The sequence below is a fragment of the Panicum virgatum genome, chromosome 4K (genome assembly GCF_016808335.1).
Source record: "Panicum virgatum strain AP13 chromosome 4K, P.virgatum_v5, whole genome shotgun sequence".
Taxonomy (NCBI): Eukaryota; Viridiplantae; Streptophyta; class Magnoliopsida; order Poales; family Poaceae; genus Panicum; species Panicum virgatum.
Genome location: NC_053139.1, coordinates 4,262,454 through 4,284,682, shown reverse-complemented (window position 1 = coordinate 4,284,682; position 22,229 = coordinate 4,262,454). Strand labels below are relative to the sequence as shown.

Sequence of the window (22,229 nt, the reverse complement as noted above, 5' to 3'; positions counted from 1 at the left end):
GCTGCCTGTGGTTGATGGTTGATGCTAATTTATTATGAGAGAAAAATATTACTAGCTAATTGATAACTGATGACTAACGCTGATTTAATGATTCATCGGAGCGAACCGAGTCTTTGAACGGAGCCTCGATCAAACTCCGGTGCCTACCGCTCGCTGCCTCGGGCTGAACAGTGGCCGGCGGCAGAGACAACGAATCAGGAATCTGTCACGGACACACCGTACGTGCCGGTCCAGCAGCCAAGGGGAAGGGAACACGAATCGGGGCCCGGTCCCACACTACCGGAAAGACACGCCCGGTCCCACCAAGTGTCAGGCCTCGCATCTCTCCCAGTTCCCCGGTCCGTCTCCTCCGCGTCGTGCCGTCGTCCCCGCCCGCCCGCATCCCATTCGCTCGTCTCCTCCGCCGATCGCCGTCACCCCTCGTCGCCACGCGCACCCCGGTCGCCGCCGTCGCCGTCACCGCTTCCCCCCACAACCACAAAGCCTCCCGGACGCCACCCGCAATGGATTTTTCCACCGCGTCCTCCTCCAGCCCCCATGGCGCCGCCGCCCGCGTCGCGCGCTGCTGACTCGAACCCTGCTGATCCCAGCAGGCCCGCCGCGGGCGCGCCCGAGCCGATCACCGTCCCGAGCCCGCGGGACCACCACCACCACCTGGTCGATCGCCGGGACACGCCTCGGGGACGCGCGTGGGAGCCGGAGCGGAGCCGGCGCGGAGGGGCGATGGACGGAGCGGCGGCGGTCAAGCTGGTGTCCGGCGAGGCCGGGTACGTCCTCGAGGACGTGCCGCACGTGTCGGATTACCTCCCCGATCTCCCGGTGAGTGCCGCCGTCCCGGGCGCGGAGTGGGGGAGGGGGTCGATCTGGTGGGGTTGGCGCGGCCGCGCGGGGAGCCGCTGATCGATCGCTGCTGCTGGAGGCGAGGTTGCTCGCTGCGTAGCATCGTCGCGGTGCGGCTGAATCGTGCGAGAACGTGGAATCTGATAATGATCCGTGCGATCTAAAGTTGTCAGCCACTTTTGTTATTACTCATAATATAATTATAATATAATGCTTTTTGTTCGTTATTATTATCTATTTGCGTTATGGGCTTATATGGCGTGGGCTTTTTCGGTGTGATTGGCACAGCGAGTGCTTTTTTCAGCAATTGCCTTTTCGAGGGATCCCATAAACTACAATTTTACTCTTTCCTTTGTTCCTAATTTGGCCATTTAGATTTAGTGATAGCGATTTGCCATAGTTATGGAGGCTGCAGATGAAATGTGGAATCTGAGAGACACCCATAACCGATTTGTGATCATGACAAATTTTCATTTGATGTCGCAGACGTACCCAAATCCATTGCAAGATAACCCAGCATACTCGGTTGTGAAGTAAGCTTGAACTTGCTGGCTTGATAAGCTCAAATTGTTCCCTTAGCCATTGCCACTAACTTGTCCTTTTATTTCTCACCTTCAGGCAGTACTTCGTAAACCCAGACGACACTGTCTGCCAGAAGGTGATCCTTGAGGAACTTGTTGTCCTTTCTGCAGCTTTTTTTGTGATACAAATACTTCACTTCTACAAAGTATTTACACCAATCCTGTGATCCGAACTATTGTTCAATGCAGATTGTTGTTCACAAGGATGGGCCCAGAGGGAACCACTTCCGACGTGCTGGACCTCGCCAAAGGGTATATGAATCTTGTGCTTTTCACTTTATGTATGCTAATATTACTAACCTCATAAGCCTTTTTGTAACCTTATGCTTGTCTTGGCTAGGTCTATTTTGAACCAGATGAGGTCCATGCATGCATTGTAACCTGTGGAGGATTATGCCCTGGACTTAATACTGTGATTAGGGAAATTGTATGCGGTTTATCTGACATGTATGGTGTCACCAAGATACTTGGGATTCAGGTAAAAGTCATTACATCGTGCTGCGAAGTCCACATAAAGCATGCAATCAATCATTCTAGTCCTGGAGTTCTTCAGCACTCATTTGACATCCTCATGTTTATTTTCTCATAGGGTGGGTATAGAGGCTTCTACGCTCGCAACACCATCACCTTGACTCCAAAGAGTGTAAATGACATTCACAAAAGGGGTGGGACTATTCTCGGATCATCCCGAGGAGGCCATGACACCATGAAGATTGTTGACAGCATTCAAGATCGTGGCATAAATCAGGTAAATGAAAGAAAATGGCATTTCTAATCTGCACATTTTTGTCTCATTCCTGTTACCATCCTGTACTTCTCTTAATTTATCGGCACCATGAAGATTGGTTTACCAACCTGAGACAGTTAAACCTGTACATTGGCTCAACTCTTTGATGCTCTGTTCAGGTCTATGTAATTGGTGGTGATGGTACTCAAAGGGGAGCAGGGGTGATATTTGAAGTAAGCACAACTTTAGACTAGCAGAAGGTGTTTTTAGACCTGCTTGAATTATGGCCTTTCTTGATGGTGTCTTGATAGCCAGCCGATCATATATTATCACAACCAATTAGTGCAATATGTTTGTAAGTCACTCTTTCCTTTAATCTTCTTCAGGAAGTTAGAAGGCGTGGTCTGAAAGTTTCTGTTGCTGGCATTCCAAAGACTATTGACAATGACATCCCTGTAATACACTTCTCCACATTTTAGTGATATTTTGGTGGAATATGACATTTACGTGTACCCTATATTCATGAACCCATTGTTACCTATGTTTAGGTAATTGACAAGTCATTTGGTTTCGACACAGCAGTTGAGGAGGCTCAACGTGCAATAAATGCTGCTCATGTGGAAGCTGTAAGTGCTGAGAACGGTATAGGTCTTGTCAAGCTAATGGGACGACACAGTGGTAAGCTCCAATAAGAGAGCAATATGTTGTGCTAGTAACTTACGGTACTTGTTTGTTGTACGCTTTTCTGCTAATATCTTATTCTGTAAGCGGTACCTTCGAGGAAAACTCCTGTGCCTTTATGGAATTCTTGGATGTCTGTATGTTATATCAGTTTCTTGATGAACTTCTATGGAAATTTGAAGTATCTCTTTGAATTTATATTTGGACAGATTAACATGACTGATGCTACTATGGCCAATTGTTGCTTGTTATGTTTCATGCTCTCGTGAGTAGAAATATCGCAATAGCTGGCATATGCGAGCTTATTAAGTTATGAGTTTTCCACTTCCTTTTAGGGTGCATTTAGCTCATTTCCTTGTTTGTATGCACAAGAACTTTAGATAACATGGATAGATAATCAACTCAACGTGCCTATGCCCTATGTTCCTTCCTTGAGGTTCGACTGGAAAACGGGGGAATCCTTTGAATCTAGTTTCAAATTTGAAGTGAATCCCATAAGTTCTTATCCATATACGGATGCACCCCTTACTGATTTCTAGATTAACCAACTTGTTCATTCATGTTTTCCTCATAAATTTGAATAATGACATTTTTTTTACTGATGCAGGTTTTATTGCGCATTATGCTACTCTGGCTAGCAGGGACGTGGTACGTATACATCTCGATCGAGCCAAAACTATTCTGGGTGTATTTCCATGTTTGCACACAAGAATAAAGGGATCAAATGTTCTCCTTTTTGTCAGGATTGTTGCTTGATTCCAGAATCACCTTTCTATCTGGAAGGTGAAGGTGGACTTTTCAGATATATAGAAAAGCGTTTGAAGGATAATGGTCATATGGTTATTGTTGTTGCTGAGGGTGCCGGACAGAAACTTATTGCTGAAACCATGCAGTCAATTGGAAAAGATGCCTCAGGCAATGAGCTGCTTCTTGACGTTGGTCTTTGGTTATCTCAAAAGATAAATGTGAGACATGGATATTCCACTTGCACCTCCCATCTACTGTCTAGATGTTGCTCTTATCTGCAATATAAGCACTTGCTTAATAGATGTTTTACTTGTGAATTCAGGAGTACTTCAAGAGAAACAAGATGACCATTAATCTGAAGTACATAGGTCAGTGGTTTCTTTGATATGTTTCAGGGTCCAGAATTCCTAGTTTCACACTAGCAGATCTCAGATGTTCTTCTATTGCAGATCCGACGTACATGATCCGTGCCATTCCTAGCAATGCATCTGATAACGTCTATTGCACACTGTTGGCTCACAGTGTGGTCCACGGTGCCATGGCTGGATATACTGGCTTCACCATTGGTCAAGTGAATGGTCGGCATTGCTATATTCCCTTCTATGTAAGTCACCGTCTATAGGACAGGGAGTTATCTTTACCGCATTCAACGTCACAAGCTACGTTTAAAGCCTAGTACTCCATTCTGCTTCAATGCCCTTTGTACTGATTGTCTGCATCACTCACTCCAGAGGATAACCGAGAAGCAGAACAGAGTTTCGATAACCGACAGGATGTGGGCAAGGCTGCTCTCCTCGACCAACCAGCCAAGCTTCCTGTGCAACAAAGTTATCGAAGAGGCGAAGAAGGAACAGGAAAGGACGGCCCAACTTATAGATGGCTCGTCTTCCCATCGGAAGCTTGACGGGAAGGTTGCAGGTCCCAACTCCGGTGATGCGAAGTGAGGTCAACGTCCGCTTATATGGTGTGGATAAACTCTTTTTTCAGCCTATTTGGTTGCTATGGCAACTGATGATGCCGTTTTGCCAGTCCGCTTATATATCCCTGACCAATTTTTCCAGGGTGAAACCCTGTCTTTACTCAGTGCTAAATAAATATATCTATGTATAGTTCAGCTGGTAGACTATCTGCTATTTCTGTTGGAATAAGTTCAGGAACATTAGAAATTAGAATATTATAGAGAATCTAGAACTGTAAAGAAGAAGGAATGTGTATGTCATCCGAAGGACGTCCGCAATGGTAATAGCTACGTAGTCTGATGATGTGGAGGTAAGAGATAAAAAGTGGACCCACACATTTCTCTCACAGGTTCTTGGACTACGTGAAATAGATCAATTATTTATTCGTCGCTAGTGACTACTCACTTTTTTATTTTTTTTATTGCCACATCAGATCTAGGTAGCTAAATATCTGACCATTGCGGATGCCTTTAGCCGGATTTGGGATTGAAACTCCGAGCCGTGCGTGTGCTCCGTATCAGTTATCACTCAGGATGCAAGTGGGTCAGTTTTGGGTCAACCAGTGTCCAACCCATTCAACCCAATATAAAATGTGTAAGTAATAGGTTGACCCAAAAATAAGCATACAATTACCCATAAAAACTAGTGGTACCCAAAAAGCATGTTGCTGCTGGCGTGGGGGTTCCTATACATCTCGACGCCACTGGAGTAAGTTATTACAGGAGAAGCGGTAAAACCGGCCGTCGTGGTGTATTGCATCCTGGATGCCATCACGAGAGGGCGCCGCCTCCAAACGGGGTCATCGGCCGTCGCGAGAGGGCGCCGCCACCACGCGGGTCCGAACTTCGCGACGCCGCCTCCACGCGGGGTCGCCAGCCATCGCGAAGGTCGGCACGCTGAACTCAGACGGCAGGCTCGCCGTGTCGTCTACGTCGCCGCCGTCCAAGCGAGGCACCAGCGCGGGCGCGACGCCGCCGAGGGCGAGGAACCGTCCAGCGGCGCTGGGTGCGGCGAGAGGTCCGGGACGACCACGGCCATGGGCACCTTCTTCTCGCGCTCGCGGCCGCCGCGGGGCTGCTGGAGCGCAGTTCGACATTACGAGCTCGCTGAAACAAAGAAGCAGGTCGAGGTTGAAGCCAATGCCCACTGGAGCCCCCTGAGAGGTTGACGAAGAGCCGAGAAATAGGGGCGCGAGAGATCAGGGAGGGAGCTTGTTAGCTTGAGGTCGTTGCGACTTGGGAGCATGGTCGTCGTGGAGAGAGAGGAAAATTCCCAAAAGCAAACGCGTGGTTCGGTTTGGAATCTGGGTCAACCCGATGACCCATTAGGTGAACCAGTGTAACACTAAAAATCTTTTTGGGTCGATTCTTTGGGTTTCTATGCTACTATCTAGAATTGGGTTCCGGGTCATTGAGTTGACCCAAAAAAAAAATCTGCATCCTGAGTTATCACCGTAGCTGCTGGTGGAACTCGCTGCGGTGGTGGAGGAACGGCAGAAGGAAGCCCACGGGCCGAACGGCAAAAGGGAAAGCTCAGGCAAAGCCAGCAAGGGGCCGGCCCTTCCAATGCCACACATTTAGCCCAGACTAGCCGTTAAAACGCTAAATCGGCCCAACTGGAAACGGCCCCCACCCGTTACTTGCGTGAACGATCGGTCGGGTTGCCGGACGTTTTGTGCCACCTCGCTAGCGGAGAGACGCGTGAGCTGGGGAGGTGGGTATAAGAGCAGGGGGTGGGCGACCTTCAGAAACCATCTTTGCGCTTGGGGCAATGACGCAGCTAGTGAGGTAATACCGAGGCGCGTCAATTGCTGGTTGAAAACTATTTCCAAACCCCCTCTTTGGCCCTCTGGGCCACTGAGAATTTCTGGAAGGGCTCCTTCTCTTCGGAGAGGGGAAAGCCCTACAAATCAAATTATAATTTCTAAAATATATAAAAAGAAATATGGTGGGCTTCCTTAATAAGAAAACCAATATTTTCAATAGGTATACAATTTTTTAAACCAAAATCTTAATAAATGGGCTATTTTTTGGATTCCAACTAAATGAGTGCTAAATTATAGACATATCTAAATTTTGGTTGGGCAGATTTTTGTACCCAACCTTAATCAGGCTCTAAAAGTTAGCAGCCCGCGTGCCGTGGTGCAAAAATCAAAGAAGGCTTAGTGAAACATTTTATGGCTATGAAAGCTACGGACAGCTGGACAAGACACAGAATAAAGCTTCAAATTTACACGAAAGAATAACGATAACCAAATTTACGGCCGCCTAGGCTTACTAGCAAAATGGAAAATACATATATCGGCTGGAAGCCCAACACGGAAGCCCGTCCACTGTTAACTGGCCCTATGCTACACGCCTACACCAAATCAAGTAGCCAAGCCCTTGACCTACAATACTCTAATGTCTAACCCTGAATACCTACGGTCAGCTTTGGTAAAGCAAAGCATCTTCCACGCCAGCATCAGCCTTGGGGCCTAAATATGGCGTTTATAAACTGCTTCAAGTTGCTGCAGGGCAAGATCTCGATATCCAGATTAAGCGGTTTGAGCAACTTCTCGGAGGTCCTGGGAACTACACATTTCTTGTATCCCAGCTTTGCAATAGCCATCACCCGCTTGTCCATTCTTGGCACCTTTTAAACAGAAAATAGAAAGAAATATTAAGACAACTGGTTCAGTCAAAACAAACTTGATAGGGGCAGAAGCATAAGATACAGTCTTGGAGTATGCAAGAGAACATTATCCCGTTTGGTTGGAGTATGCCAATTTTTCGCTCTTTCTACCAAACTGTTTTGAGGCCAGGATAAAAAGGGATCGAAAGGATATTGACTGAGATATAGCTTATGGAAAACTGTATGGGGATCAGAGATATTGTTTGTAGTCACTGATTACTTGTTTGGACAGTAAATTTTAACAGCACAATAGACATTTGAAGGCGTGGAAGAATAAGATAGGCCATTCTTTTTAAAAATTCAAACATTAATCTCGACTATTCTTTTCACCAACAACACATGTTATGTATAAGGGTTAATTGGATCCATGCCATTACAATTTTTTGAGTTCACTGATCTGTCATTACAATTCGTCATATTGGAACCGTGCCACTGCAATTTCACAACTTTCCGAAACATGCCACTACGTACCTCTTCGCCGTGTTTTTTAAAATTTATGGACTAAAATACCCCCGGCCTTCTTCTTCCTCCTCCTTTCATCCCCTCTCTAGTTCCTCTCTGTCTCCAAGGCCAGATCCCCTCCGCCGCCGCAGCTCGGCTCAACAGGAGGCTCGGCTCAGTGGTTCAGTGGGCGGTGGAGTAGGCCGGCGGTGCGCGGGTCGTTCCCCAACAGCGAGCAGGCGCGGGCCGAGGAACACTGGCAGCAGCGCGGGTCCGGCGGCAGGTCCGAGCACTCGGCTGCAGCGATCAAATCTAACCAATAGCTTTGAAGGCACGTGCGACCAGGTACGCACGTTGGCCGTCCGCAGGGAGCCACACACACACAGGCCGGTGCAGCGGGCGAGCGGGCGGCCGGTAGGAGGCTCGCAGGTCGCAGGAGGCAGCGGAAGGCCAGCATGAGGCAGCGGGTGGGCGGCAGGAGGCTCTGCGCGCCGGAGCAGGCAGCCGGTAGGAGGGCCGCCGTCAATCGCTCGAGAGCATGCGTGAATGCGTGATGCGAAAGTGGTCGATCTGGATGGGATTGGGCTATCGATCGATCTCGTGGCACTGGAGGTTCGCCCGGGTGCACGTCTGTCTGTCACTTCGTCCGTCCACCGACAGCGCCAACGACGTGCGGCACGCTCTCCCGTGCCAACAGCACAAAGCAAATCTTGAGCCTCTCGAGCGCCAACCAAATCTTGGATTCCATGCAAGCAGCACAAAGCAAGATCATCTCGAAAGGAGGGAGTGCCCTTGTTTCATCTGTAGCCCTCCCTGCAAGCCCGGATTGAGGAGCAGGAAAGGGGGCAGCACCCCAAGGGCCGGGGTGTCGGCAGCGGAGAGGATCTGACCATGGAGACAGAGAGGAAAGAGAGGGGATGAGGGCAAGAAGAAGGCCGGGGGTATTTTGGTCCATAAATTTTAAAAAACACGACGAAGGGGTACGTAGTGGTACATTTTAGAGAGTTGTGAAATTGCAGTGGCACGGTTCTAATATGATGAATTGTAATGGCAGATCAGTGAACTCGAAAAATTGTAATGGCATGGATCCAATTAACCCTATGTATAATGTCAAGTGTCAACTCAGATTATGGATAAAGCAAACATGGAGAAGAAGAAAGCTTACAGTTCGAAGTTCACCGCCAAGACCAATCTCTCCAATAAATGCAACATCATTTGGGATGGGAAACTCCAAGAAACTGAAGACAAGAAGAAAAGAGGCTTGGATGAACAGTGAAAAATAGACCAAAACAGGTCTCCCACTTGCTTTTATGCAGAAAAAGAATGACAAGAGAAATCATAGAACTATACTTAGTGCTTCACCAATCTGCTCAGTTGCACAAAGTTTATCAGTCAATTTGTCTAACTACACCCCAGAAATTGCAAATGACTGTAGAAACATATCATACGAATAATAGGCTGCGAAGTGGTTGAGTGACTTGTTACCTATACTAACTAAAATGAAATCTTGTACTGGTAGTGACTCTAAAATAAAGCACTAAAATTACTACCTGCTGCAAATTGAAGCTGCTATCGCCAGATCTCCTGCGGTCTCAGTCAACTCGAAGCCACTGACGACATTCAAAAAAATAGCCTGCAGCATGACCAGCAATATAGCACCAGAAGAATATGGGAACAAACATAGAAAATTGTCACTAGTGCATTTCTGTATTATTCCCTAATCCAAAAGTTGGCAACTTAAGAGATTTAGTGAACATGGTCAGAGTTATGCCATTACCATATCACGTACTCGCTTAATACAACCAGAATTCAAATGCATCAAACATGTCAGGACATCCACATATCACCTGCTCTAATGTTGACGCAAACTAGGTCATCAGACCACACTGATGCAAATAGTAAGCCTATATATATGACAGTCAACTGATTTTATCTCAGAATTAACACCAACACATTGTAAAGAAACATATATTGTCTGACATAGTAATAATTACAAAACACACATTGTAAAGAAACATATATTGTCTGACATAGTAATAATTACAAAACAATCTCTACGAACTTACATTATCCTGAAGTTTTAGGCCTGCTTGCTTCATAAGAACCTACAAAATAACAAACGAGATTAACATTTCACAAAATATAGGGAAAAAAGTATTGGTCAATCGGTTGAGTTGTGGCTTTGGGTGTGCTAGGGATCAAATCTTGGTGCAACTTTACTCAGTGTGAGGCTGTGAGCATCTCTATTGTTATGTTCGCCGGTGGATGGAGGAGTGTTGGTGGAAGGAACGTGGCGTAAGTTATAGTCGTGGCTCGTGGAAGGGCGAGGTCCGGGACCTCGGCGTTTCGGCGCCGTCGGAGACGTCGCCCAAACTAGGAGAAGGGGAATCGGGACTAGGGAAACTAGATAATTCTCATTGCTTGACTCCCAAACGAATACATCTCTTTCTTATATAAGTTTATCTCTACTAAAGGAAATACTACTAACCAACCCTAAGATACGTAAGCCAATCTCCAAAATCTTCCCTTGCCAAAACCACCAGATCTTCACGTACGCCGAGCTAACCGCCACTTTTCTCGGACTCCTGCTTTGATCCTTTCTTTTTGCGCCGCTGGTATGTTTTGCCGGTCATAACACTATGGACCGTGTGCGTCCGTGCTCCCGGAGGTCATGATTCATGAATTTATATCTGGTCTATGCTAGCCCACGGACGTGACACGTGTGGAGGCATGTGTATTTGTGTCTATGGTTATAATGTCAAAGAACAGATACTACCAAAACATCTTATCCCACACATATATTCCTGCAATCTGGAAACAACCACCTCATTTTCCTCTTATTCCAGCAGAAATGCAACAAAATAAGCAAAACTAAGTCTGCAAGAGGCCTAACATACATATGCAAACTTATCAGTGTCCACATCAAAACAAGCTCAGATATGCTGTTGAGATGACATGAAAGCTAATGGTAACTCAGCTTAAGGTGCTATGCTTGCAATGGTTTATAAGAAAGCGTGATCAAACTTATGTGAATTTGACTGTGACAGAATGATCTTGGGCTGAATAAAAGAAGTCAGGTCTGGCACTATTTATGCAGCTCTAATGCCAAAATAATGGTGCTATCAAGCTAAAGATAAACTAGCAACACTATTCATTTCACAGGATCCCATTTTTACAAGTCACCCTGCTGGAGCTTATCCATAGATTTATACCCTACAAGAAGTTAACATGCAAATGGCAGTTTATCAGAGGTGCAGTGCTTTATTGGCTGGATGTGTTAACTTGACACTTACAGATATTATGACATCAGCCCTTCTTGTTGGTATGCCAACTACTTGTCCAGAACGCTGAGAACCAGAAACACACAATGCCTGCAAATGGAAGAAATTTCACCTCATGGAGGTCCATTACTTTTTAAACTAGAGCTACTGACAACTCAAGTATATGACACTATGAGAACAAAGATACAATACGAAGTATTGGAAGGAAAATAATTTAGCCACTTTAATAAGACCCAGTGACCCATACAATGAAGACTGCAATACCTGAACTTCGATAGCAAAGGTCCTAGATCCATCTAAAATAACAGCTACAGCAAGCCCAGCTAGAATTTCAGAATCAGAGTCATGCTCAGTTAAGAACATCTGGCTAGGATTCAAAACAGCTTGCAGACCAAATTCAGCCATCTCAAATACACCAAGCTGGAACAATAAGAGAAAAAGGAACAAGTGAATATATGTTCTTTAATATCTTCCATAAAGAGTAGTTTGATGTCTTATGATCACAAAAATGACGAGGAAATTAGAGATAAAAAGAGAATAGGTACACATCTCAAATGGCAGGTTCACAAACAGCTATTCACAAGAGAAATTGTAGTAGGGGTTCCGATACGACAGTCCAAATTACAGAGTTACACACAGTAAAGACTATGCTCTCCCGACAGAGGATCACACTCCTGTAACAAGCAATCACCTTGTTCTTGTTGGCGATGGTAGATGCACTAGGATGAGTCTTATTTTAGAAGGATAAAGATGTCCACGAGGAAGAGTTAAGCATCAACCAACCTGGAAAGATCGGCAGAGCTCTAGATGGGCATGGCGGCACATGAAGGGGAGGCAAAGGATGGATTGATGGAACAACCATGAAAAGGGAAAAAAACAAGAGGAGGGCAAATGGAGAGGGAGGGGTAGTGCAACGCAGCAGTCAGATCAGAAGGGGAAAACTCAATAATTATTGGGTTCTTTTTTCAATGAAAATAGGAATCATATTGCATTATCCATGAATGGGATACAATCATGATCCGGGCAATTCAAAAGGAAGTCTGGCACCTCATTAAGTCATCTGCAACATAGCCCTGCGCTACAAGATTGTTTGGTACATAAGTTTGCAGCTTTGTTACAAGCACAAGGGCACAAACAAGTTTGAATTTCTGAATGTTTAAAACAATGGAAGATGAAAAATAATCTATGACAACGATTACAGTTTACTCCTGCAATTTATAGTAATTTGTGCAGTATGATGGTCTAGCCTTAGTTCAAGTACATTAACATTATCACAAGTAAATTATACTAGATGAACACCTGAACTGTATCATATAGGGTTTTTCAAACTACTGCAATCAACTATCCATATAAGAATCAGGCAATCGTGTCCATTTTTAACATAACCGTTTGTGCCCATTTTGCAGGTTAGTCCAGTATGACAGCAGTATAGATATTTTTATACACTTGTGGAGCAAACATGATGGTTGATAGACGGCATGGGAGTATACCTCATCTGTTGAACCGAAACGATTCTTAACCGACCGCAACAGTCGATGGGATGAGCACCTCTCCCCCTAAAATTAGAGGACGAATCTTTTATCATGTTTAACATGTATAATATGCAAAAATTTGCAAACAAACATAAACCTGAAATAAGCAGCACAATTTAAAGCTTTATTGTGTTAGCATTTACATGTTTATCATCTTATCTTCGAGATTTATAAACAAGTATTTAAACAAGTATTACTTTTCTATTATTCTATATTCTGAAGATGATCTAGGTGTATGAACTGGATCATTCTACCTTCCATGATACAAATGACAACACATAGAAAAGCGCTCGAAAGTTTCAAGAAATGTTCATATTTTCCTCCAATATTTGGAAGAGTAATTCACCAACCTCCATGTACAAAACAACATCCACTATGTGCTCTAAGAGGCGAGGACCAGCAATATCACCACTTTTTGTAACATGTCCAATCTGAAATATTAAAAAGAAGTGACAAGATGCTAATAACGAGAAGAAAATAAAGGCAGGAATTTGTCTAGAATGTGTCCATAAACTTCTTGCATGGTGGTTAGCTTACCAAGAAAACAGGGATATTAGTCAGTTTTGCAAATCGTAACAAGGCAGAGGTGCATTCCTTGACCTGTTGAATACAAAAGGCAGAGATTTACAACAGGCAACATAGATATGAATCATTCAGTACCATGTAACATAGTCTAGTTCAACAGTGTGGACTTCTATCCCATAGATTTGGCACACCATCTCAAGCTCAAAGAGGCACACCATCTCTAAAAGATTAAGAACTAAGAACTAACTACTAAGAAGTTCTATTCTCTATCCAGGCTTCATAGATCTGAACAGAGAGGCATGGAAGAAAAAACTACTACAGCTCGTCAAGGCTGAGAGTTCCCCTCCCCCAGGAGGCCAGGACCCAGGGTCTACAAAGTCAGGACCGCACCAAATTGTGCTCATAATATACAGAAAAGGCATATTTCATATCAAGCTCAACCTAATGGAAAGTACTGAAAACAATGTAAGCCCTTGAATTCGTTTGAATTGAAGAATGAACTTCATTGCCTGAACATATACAAAGAAGTTCCACAACACTATCTATCATTATTATTATGGCAAAAGCAAATGAAATTGATACAGTATAACAGTAAATAAATTTAACGTAAACAGCTAGCCAATAATGGGAAGACATGACATGACATGTTGGCATGCAAGGCTGGTCTCGATATAATCTGAAAATTATAGGTGAACTAATAGAAGCACCTGTGCTAAATTGCCAGCACTTCCAGCGAACGATTTGACATAAACTGTTTGAATTGAATCGATAATAAGAGCCCTTGGAGACAGCGGTTGGATTTTGTCCAAGATATCCTGTGAAACAAGATTTTTGAGGAATATAGATGGTATATCAGAATCAGAGGTGCTGTTAAGGTTTCTTCTGAGAAATGTTTTAATTAGGACAGATGGTAAAAAGAGATCCTCTTATAACTTTAGTCAGGGCCATTGTCATAAATACATTTTAGATAACATGCAGATTGCTCAGTTTACAAGAAAAAACCAATATCGTAGAAAATCTTTGAAACATGTGATTCCCAGGCTGTTAGTTTTGCTTTGTTGATGTGAATTACGAATTTGAACAGCAGAAGTACATGACAATGGACATTAGCAGCTGTATAGATAATTACAGATGATGGTGGTATTGATGCATGTGGAATCATAAAATGGTAAAACCAATGAGTAGATTAGCCCAGAACAAAATACTTATCTATCAGTAGTCTTATCAGCTGGTATTAGGAAAGCTCATATAGGTGAAAAACGAGATCTGAGATGAGCAAAGAGTTTTACTACATATTTTTGGCACTCCAGAACATTATGTTACAGTAACTTTGTTCAATGGAATTATAAGGAGTTTCCTAACAGTAATAAAGACTAGCCTATGTTCACCTTACATAAAAATGGGTCTATGGTCCAAAAAATAAAAATAAATTTTGGAGTATGCACAAGTGGTGCCAGATGAACAGATTACCTCAATGTCCGTACCAGAGTAGAGGTACAACTTGCTAGACGTGATACTCATCCGATCAGCCCTGTTTCCAATTTGCTCAATACTCTGGAGCATAGTTACAAAGTTAATAGCAAATATAGTGTTCTAAGATTCTACAAAATTCAAATCAATGAGAAATAATCAAATACTGAAGGCTAACAGGAAAAAAAAAGCATTATACAGATCAGTGAATAAGACAAATAAGAATGTAAGCTACGAAGATCAGATAGGCCATAAAGATTTAAGAGACTGTAAATGCCAGCCATAACTAACCTCCTCACCAGAAACATATACAACAGGTGAAGACTCCTCAACCTTGAAACCCTCCAATATATTTGAAGCAAGCTACAGATAGTCAGATACAGAAAACACATTTGTCAGATTCTAGAGACAGAAACATCTGTTATATTCCAAAAGCTAAGGAATAAGGTTACAGAAAACTACATAACTCAAAATGTAAGAAACTAATTAGAAATATACTGAATGGTATAGTGTGGACAAATGAACTCAGCGATCATATTGAATTGAATGCACCAAGACAAAAACACAGGTCAAACTAACACTGTGTAGCCAAATTTGTACATATCTTACCTGTAACATCAATGAACTTTTGCCAACACCTGGATCCCCGCCGACTAATATCAAGGAGCCTGCATAAGTTTGATAGAAAGATGCTAAATTGCGGCATGTATGGCAGAAGAATTGTGCACTATAAGGGCAGCTATGAGTCCTAAGTTAACTCAAAGCAATATTGCAAGCAGCTCAACAGTCTGGAATCACAGACGCAATTGTGAGCATGTTACTAGCACATGGTTTGCTATAGATTTGCTATGTGGTACTGTAAGCTTGATTCAGTACAGTTTCAAATAGGAGAAACAACTTACAAAATTCTAAATAAATGACACTTTAGCAGCAGCATTTTACTGACACATGATTCCTACAAGTGATTTAAAACGCTTTAGTGCAACTTGAGAGTTTATACTTTATACAGATACAACCCTGATCTGTGCCTGGCAGATACGCTACCTATCAACCAACACCATAAAAGTCGAAGAGATGGTTTACCAGGAACAATGCCACCACCAAGCACTCGAGCAATCTCCACTCCAAAGCTCCCTGACCTACAAACAAGACAAATCCATATATTTTCATCAGTTAATAAAGGAAAAATAAAATTCCTCAGCAAATTACCCAGCAATTGAATTGCGTGGAGATAATATATTTGAAGCTAACTCCCACGTGCATATAGAACAACAGCAAATTAACACGTACATATAGAACAATATAACAAATTTCAACATCACAGCTTCATTATCTATACAATTACTTCCCCCAATGCATTGCATAAGAAGCGTACTCTTAATAACTTCTCACAGTAACAAAACAAAATTGAGCTGGGTGAGGAATGTTACAGGGGTATGCGCCACTCAGCCTGATTGAGCCCCTTGTTCACCTCCTGAAGGCTCTGCGGCACAATCTCCTTGCTCTTCTGAGGAATCCACGACCGGGAGATATGGTGCAACCCCACCGCAGAGGCATTGCCATCAGTCCCCGGGACGTACTTCTCCATGGTCCCCGCCGCGTTGCAGTGGCGGCAAAAGCCCCACCACTGCGAATCGGCCTCCTTGCAGTGGCTGCACACGAACGAGAACCTCTCCTTGCCGCCCTTACCCGCGGGCTTCCGCACCGCCGCCACTGACGACCACGAGGTCTGGGCCTTCGCGACCCGCGCGCTCGCCCGTACCCTCCCCTTCTCCTCGCCCTCGTCCGCGCCTTCCCCCTCCTCCTCCTCCTCCTCCTCATCCTCCTCCGCCTTCGCCGCCGCCGCGGTGGTAGACGACGAAGGAGGGGAGCGGTGCTTGATGATGCGGCCCGCGGCGGGGTCGAAGACAGCCCAGGCGTCGGACTCCGCGGGGGCCTCGGGGTCGGAGGCGGAGGCGGAGGGTGAGGAGAGCGCCGCGGGAGCGCTGAGACTGTCGGTGACCGGGTCGTAGGTGGCCCATCCGGCGCCGCCGGTGGTGGGCGGGGAGGAGGATGAGGAGGACGACGACGAGAGGAAGCGAGGGCGGGCGGAGAGCGGGTAGCTGGGGAGGCGGGGGTGAGGGGGGCGTGGGAGGCGAGGGTTCGGCGGGGGGAGGAGGCGAGCGGAGAGGTGGAGGAGGGAGCGGAGCGAGGAGGGCGAGCGGAGCATCGCGGCGGACGGTGTGGGGTATGGAAGGCGGCCGGGTGCGGGAGGGTTTTGGCCGGGGTTTTGGCCTTTTGGGGGAAAATGGAGCGCCACTGCCGGCGCGGGAAGAAGGGGAAAAGCGGGGCGCCGGACTCGGGAAGTGTGAGCCGAGGGCGCTACGGGGGTCGTGTCGGGTCTCGGGTGTCGGGTTGGACGAACTGAAAAACGCTGCGGCGCGACGACGACCTCACGTGACAAGGGGAACGGGTGAAAGTCTGGGAACTGTGAAGCTAATTCGAGTCCACGTGAGATGTGCCACGTGTGTGACCCATATTGTAAGTTTTTTTAAGCAAAGTACAAATGTTTTAAGTTTTTTAAAGCAAAGTACAAATGCTTTAAGTTGCAGAGAATAAACTCTTTTTTTCAACGAACGTGGATTGCACGTATTATTAAGCCGGGAAAAGAGTGGTTGTTGAGATTGTCTTCGAGAGCGAGGAAATAAAAGAAAAAGATAAGTCCAAAGTTCGGTTTGTCTGTTCCACAAAGAATGCGGTATTGACATTTAAAAGTGGTTGTTGCTATTTTACATATTTGTTGTAGAGTAGAAGATATATACAGCATTTAGCTTTGCAAATGCTAATTGTTCATTAAATCTTAGTCGCTTGGTTCAAATCCTCTCTCTCTTTTTTGAGGGACAGTTCATTAAATCTAAGTGTTTTCCATATTTTGAATGTTAATGGTGATTTTGCTTCTCTTTTTTGTCCTGTGCGTTTTTGCCCTTACTTTTCAAAAATGAAGCTCCAGTTCACCCCTATTCTGTTAGACACGGTTAACAATGTTAACTCCGTAGCAAAAATACAGATATAGCCTTTGCAAATTTTCCTCTCTTTTGACATCAAGGAGCTTGTGCATGCCGGCCAAATCCATGGCCAAAATCACCACCAAAATCAAATCGATAGCAGCCCTAGTTCCACGACCTTGTCACCTCCAACCCCCTCCACCCCTCCTGCGAGACCTCCGTAGGCGGGAACTGAACATCTCGAGCACCAGACCACTATTACTGCCGCCCCTAGACCTCACCTTCACCGACCATCTTCTTCATCATCCAACCTTAAAAATAAGTTGTTGGTAGCCCACCGATGACCATGCTCTCCTTGTTCTTCGTGGTTCGCTGAGCTTTTGGCCGAAACGCCACTGCTTAGGTGGAGTTGAGATCAAGAAAAGATGCCCGAGAAACGAGTACAAAGTAGATAACAAGATAAAGGGTAGTTTGGTCCTTTCCCATCTCTATGAACGTTTTTTAATTTGTTTTAATTTTTCAATTGACCTCCAACTAACATAGTTAAAAATAGAAGCAAACGCTGGCTTCATTTTTTAAAAATAAGGATAAAATCTCACAAACAAAAAAATAAGGATAATATCACCATTACCTTAGCTTATAAATAGATGCAAAAACATCAAAATTCCTAGTTTTTTGAGATTACACAATGAAACTCATACCATTCACAATGTACGCACACTCATATCCCTATGAATACACGCATATAAACCCTACTCCTGTGAGTATCTTCGAAGACTGAGCTAGCAAATTCTTGAGATTAAAGAAGTCACTAAGACGCCTCGTTGTCGATAGAAATGTCGCCTACCACTTAATTCACAACCCCGTTAAATCGCAAGTTTGTTTAGTTTTTTTTAAGTGGGCAAGTTTGTTTAGTTACGTATACGTATATGCCGGCCCAGCAAAAACCACAACACTAATTAACTTGGGCCGGCTGGATTAACTATTTAATTAACGATCATTCAGGTGGGCTTCTGGGCCTGGTTTCAACCAGAAAAGAAGACGGGAGGCCATATATCTGTCCGTGGGCCTGTTCGACGTGGAAACACACTGCTTAAAAAAAAAACTCTCGCTTCTGCTCTTCTCCTCTCCCCCACGAGATCTCCTCCTCGCCGCATCCTCTCTCTCTCTCGGTCCCGGCGTTCCTCTCCTCAGCTCCTCCCGCCGGTGATAGGGCCAGTGGCGCCGCGCCACCTTTGGCCAGTTCTTCGTTGGGCGCTGCGCCGAGGACGAGCATCCGACAGGGGTATGCCCACAATTTCCTTCCCTTCCTGTTGTGCGAAATCAAACACCCACCCTAATGTATGCTATTTGTATTCGGATCTGACCGTGCATTTTACCTACTAACTTCGATTTGTGTTTGTTGGTGTACTTGTGCACACCCGTGTCTTCGGGTCGGCCCCTGGCTAGATCCATACCTCTCCGTCCTACCTTGTAATCTGCACCGAGCTTACACACTGATAATCCTAGTACTGTATGTCCTAATAGCTGGGAATATAATCTTTCTTTTTAGATTTTAGGTGAATTAAGTTTTTACAGGAGAAGATAACAATGTGTGCTTATGCTTTTATCTTTTGGGTATCATAATACGATGTTGTCAGTGAGATGTTGCTCTTCATAAAGAAATGAGTACAATTGGTCTGGAAACGCAATAATTTACTGGTTCATGACCAGATTGAATCATTGGACATGAACTTTCGGATCAGATATGCATTTTCACCATACTATGCAAGTTGAGCAAAATGCAGCAACACTGAGTTAACATTTGAGCGCATTATATTGAATGCGAATCACAAGGAGATCTTAATTAAAAAAAGATACATTCAGAAAAGTTGCTGCACTCTTTAAATGTCTATTTAGAAGTATATGAGTTCTTACTAGTTGCCCGTTAACGTTACATGTATAAAGCATTTCACAGGGGCTCGTGGTGTTTCTCTGCAGCTGACAGGAAATTGACCTTTATCTATCTATTCCACATTCTTTTGCGATTATGGCACTAGCAGCTATCTACAGCCTTTTCATCATTAACAAATCCGGTGGCCTTATATACTACAAGGTATGTTCTTGGGTTCACCTTTCTCTTCTTTCTTGAGTTCTTGTAGACCTAGAGCTTTTGCCTGAAGAACCTGCAATCTCTCCAGGACTATGGTTCAGCAGGGAGGATGGACACCAACGACAGTCTAAGATTGGCAAGTCTCTGGCATTCAATGCATGCTATCTCCCAGCAACTCTCCCCTACCCCTGGCTGTAATGGCATTGACCTCCTGCAAGCCCATAATTTCGATCTTCATTGCTTCCAATCCCTGACAGGTATGTAAACTGCTTGATAGTTCCAAGCTAGAGCATATTTGGGGCACTGTTGGTACACTTACTGGATCAGTTCAAGGTTTACAAGCTCTGACTATGCAGTAGGTCCCTAACTTGCACAACTTTGCCTTTTTCTTGTTTTTCATGTCTAGAGGCTTTGCATGTAGTACAGAAGTGCATGGTCATGTGCTAGACCATTTTCCGACTGCTGTGTAGCCTTTGCATGTGTGGGGAACCTCCATTATCTACTATTACTTTGCCCCTGTCAGAATTATGGCGCTAGGTAGCAGCATTCGTCAAGATCCAGATTGGGAAGATTTTGTAGCACATGAGATATTTTTCCGGCAGTACCAAGGGTGTGAATGCTTATGGTTTAAACCTGTTATCAGTTCATTTGCAAAACATTTTTTTCTAAAACTATGGGTAATTTCATTTGGACCATTGTGCAGCTAAGATATATGCACCTGCCAATTTATCTTTTAGAGTATATAACAATTTAGTAGTGAGTTGCCGAAATTGGCCTGACTCATTCTCCTACGGTTTGTTCAGCCACTTGGATGTACCATTTGATTTCATCAGGCCCAACTGATGTCATATGTTATTGATTATTTGGCAAAGATTTTTGTTTTCACATTCGGCACTTGTTCAAGAGTGCTGTTACTGATCTGCTCTGTTTGTTCCACTTGCTTCAGGTACAAAATTTTTTGTTGTATGCGAGACTGGCGCACCAAATATGGAAATGCTGCTGAAAGTGATCTATGAGTTGTACACTGACTTTGTTTCGAAGAACCCGTTCTATGAGATGGAGATGCCGATTCGGTGTGAGCTCTTTGATCTCAACCTGGCACAGGTGATCCAGAAGGACCGTGTTGCACTCTTGGGTCGGTGAAATTTAAAAACTCTAAATGGTCTCAACCGCATCATGTATCGTAGTTTTTCCTCTCTCCCTAAAACCACACTCAGATTTGCTCAGCTGGAATTCTGAGATCTAGCGATGTATATGTAATTGATAACTTGAGTAGTTTGTTGCTTATCTGTAATATTCCTGTGATGTGATGGAAATGAAGAGTTCTGCGTACAGAAAATGTTGCTGCCAATAGCTACTCTACGGAAAGCAGCTTTTGTTCTTGCACGTTTTTCCTGTGAGGAGCTGCATGACGGCATGAGCAATGGCCAGGCCCAGGGGTTCTTCGCTGGGATCCCCTGTAATAGCCATAAGAACAGAAACGGCAGTGCCATGTCATGCAATTGGCATCCCAACCTTCACCTGGATTGTGGCTTCCGAAAGACTTGAACAAGTCACTTGTGTGCTTGTGGTTGCCACACGATCCATCTCAAGCCACCAGCAAATTCAGCGCAAAGTGAAAACTGAAAACGATGTTGCATGCAATTGCTTCTGCAACAGTAGCACTGAACCTTTTTCAGACGTAATGTTAGCAGCATGGTGATTTCTCTTGTTAAAAACTCGTCAGCGGTTAGGACCTTCCCCTCTCCGTCTCTCATGATCACACAGTATATGAAAATAGTAGAACAAGTAGACACAAGATAGGGAGACTATTCTTTATTCTTCTGAATATTCGTCATTACAACATAGAGCTCCCACATATATATAGTCATGTCAAGGCCTAAGAGTTTCGGTAAGAGCCCACATACAAACGGACTAGGATTAGGATTGCTCCTTCTCCTTTCCTTCTAGGATAGAGTACGGACTAGGATTAGGATTGCTCCTTCTCCTTTCCTTCTAGGATAGAGTCCGTAAGTTTTACAACACTCCCCCTTGGGCGATTACCACGATATGCACATGCCTCATTAAAAACTCCATCCGAAAACCCAGTGGGAAAAACGGTTCTTGGAGAAAAGAGTACATCGCATTCGTTAATTGTATTGCACATGTTGCCTCATTAAAAACCTTGTGTGAGAAACCTTCAAGTAAAAACTCACATAGGGAAAAAGAGTGCAACGTTTAACCTTCTTGGTCATATATTCTTCAGGATATTCTATTCTTCATGAATAGATATTGATCTTCATAATCCATGCATAAACTTCAATAATTTAGCAAATATGATCTACTTGATCTTTATAATTCTAGTGGTTTACCTTCAAGGTAGATTCAATAAAACATACTCCCCCTCATAAAGCCAAACTTTAAACTTCATTGTTCAAACCACACTTCTCACAAATGTGTGCTTATTTAATGGTATGTGGTATCACAATACTTATCTTTCAAAAAGTTGGCTCATAATTCTTCTATGAATTATATGGGTATAAATAAGAGCAAGATGCTTCCTTCACAATGACTACTTATTAGTTGTGCAAAACAAATATAAATTTATCCTTCGAGATAATAAATCCTTTCAGAGGATTATGGGGGTAAATAAATTAATATTCAATATCTTCTAGATAGTGTACCAAACTTATACAAGTTTGAATACTTATAAATCT

The 22,229-nt window shown here is 44.1% G+C and overlaps 3 protein-coding genes and 1 non-coding gene across 9 annotated transcripts; 3 read left to right on the top strand and 1 right to left on the bottom strand.

Moving 5' to 3' along the window:
* Nucleotides 1-320: 320 nt before the first annotated feature.
* Nucleotides 321-4,881, top strand: LOC120702644 (ATP-dependent 6-phosphofructokinase 6-like). Its single transcript, XM_039986513.1, has 14 exons — nt 321-819; nt 1,327-1,373; nt 1,459-1,498; nt 1,611-1,673; nt 1,762-1,899; nt 2,011-2,169; nt 2,328-2,381; nt 2,535-2,603; nt 2,697-2,826; nt 3,437-3,477; nt 3,573-3,794; nt 3,899-3,944; nt 4,026-4,180; nt 4,308-4,881. Exons 1-14 carry the CDS (start codon nt 538-540, stop codon nt 4,518-4,520), a joined length of 1,659 nt encoding a protein of 552 aa, XP_039842447.1. The 5' UTR covers nt 321-537; the 3' UTR covers nt 4,521-4,881.
* Nucleotides 4,882-6,287: 1,406 nt separating this feature from the next.
* LOC120705277 lies at nt 6,288-6,437 on the top strand. Its single transcript, XR_005687866.1, has one exon. It is a non-coding gene; the product is annotated as a U4 spliceosomal RNA (small nuclear RNA).
* Nucleotides 6,438-6,729: 292 nt separating this feature from the next.
* On the bottom strand, nt 6,730-16,729 carry LOC120702643 (DNA repair protein RadA-like). Of its 3 annotated transcripts, none has more exons than XR_005686488.1 (15): nt 15,888-16,729; nt 15,541-15,596; nt 15,067-15,125; nt 14,749-14,820; nt 14,458-14,541; nt 13,695-13,802; nt 13,000-13,062; nt 12,813-12,893; nt 12,421-12,486; nt 11,195-11,350; nt 10,943-11,020; nt 9,716-10,862; nt 9,200-9,282; nt 8,815-8,887; nt 6,730-7,169 (listed from the first exon to the last, which is right to left on the bottom strand). XR_005686488.1 is itself a non-coding variant. In XM_039986511.1 (15 exons), exons 1-15 carry the CDS (start codon nt 16,664-16,666, stop codon nt 6,999-7,001), a joined length of 1,968 nt encoding a protein of 655 aa, XP_039842445.1. In that variant the 5' UTR covers nt 16,667-16,724; the 3' UTR covers nt 6,742-6,998. The 3 variants fall into 3 exon arrangements, 2 of the variants coding, with proteins under 2 accessions (XP_039842445.1, XP_039842446.1); XM_039986511.1 differs by having other exon boundaries at nt 6,742-7,169; nt 9,716-9,754; nt 15,888-16,724; XM_039986512.1 differs by lacking the exons at nt 6,730-7,169; nt 8,815-8,887; nt 9,200-9,282 and adding an exon at nt 9,298-9,496 and having other exon boundaries at nt 9,716-9,754.
* A 1,826-nt stretch (nt 16,730-18,555) lies between these two features.
* Nucleotides 18,556-20,884, top strand: LOC120702642 (trafficking protein particle complex subunit 4-like). 4 transcript variants are annotated; one of them, XM_039986508.1, is made up of 5 exons: nt 18,556-18,726; nt 18,891-18,954; nt 19,422-19,536; nt 19,622-19,790; nt 20,480-20,884. In XM_039986508.1, the coding sequence occupies exons 3-5, from the start codon at nt 19,471-19,473 to the stop codon at nt 20,674-20,676; spliced, it is 432 nt and encodes a 143-aa protein (XP_039842442.1). In that variant the 5' UTR covers nt 18,556-18,726; nt 18,891-18,954; nt 19,422-19,470; the 3' UTR covers nt 20,677-20,884. The 4 variants fall into 4 exon arrangements, with proteins under 4 accessions (XP_039842442.1, XP_039842444.1, XP_039842443.1 ...); XM_039986510.1 differs by lacking the exon at nt 18,891-18,954 and having other exon boundaries at nt 19,399-19,536; XM_039986509.1 differs by lacking the exon at nt 18,891-18,954 and having other exon boundaries at nt 19,389-19,536.
* The last annotated feature ends 1,345 nt before the right edge of the window (nt 20,885-22,229 follow it).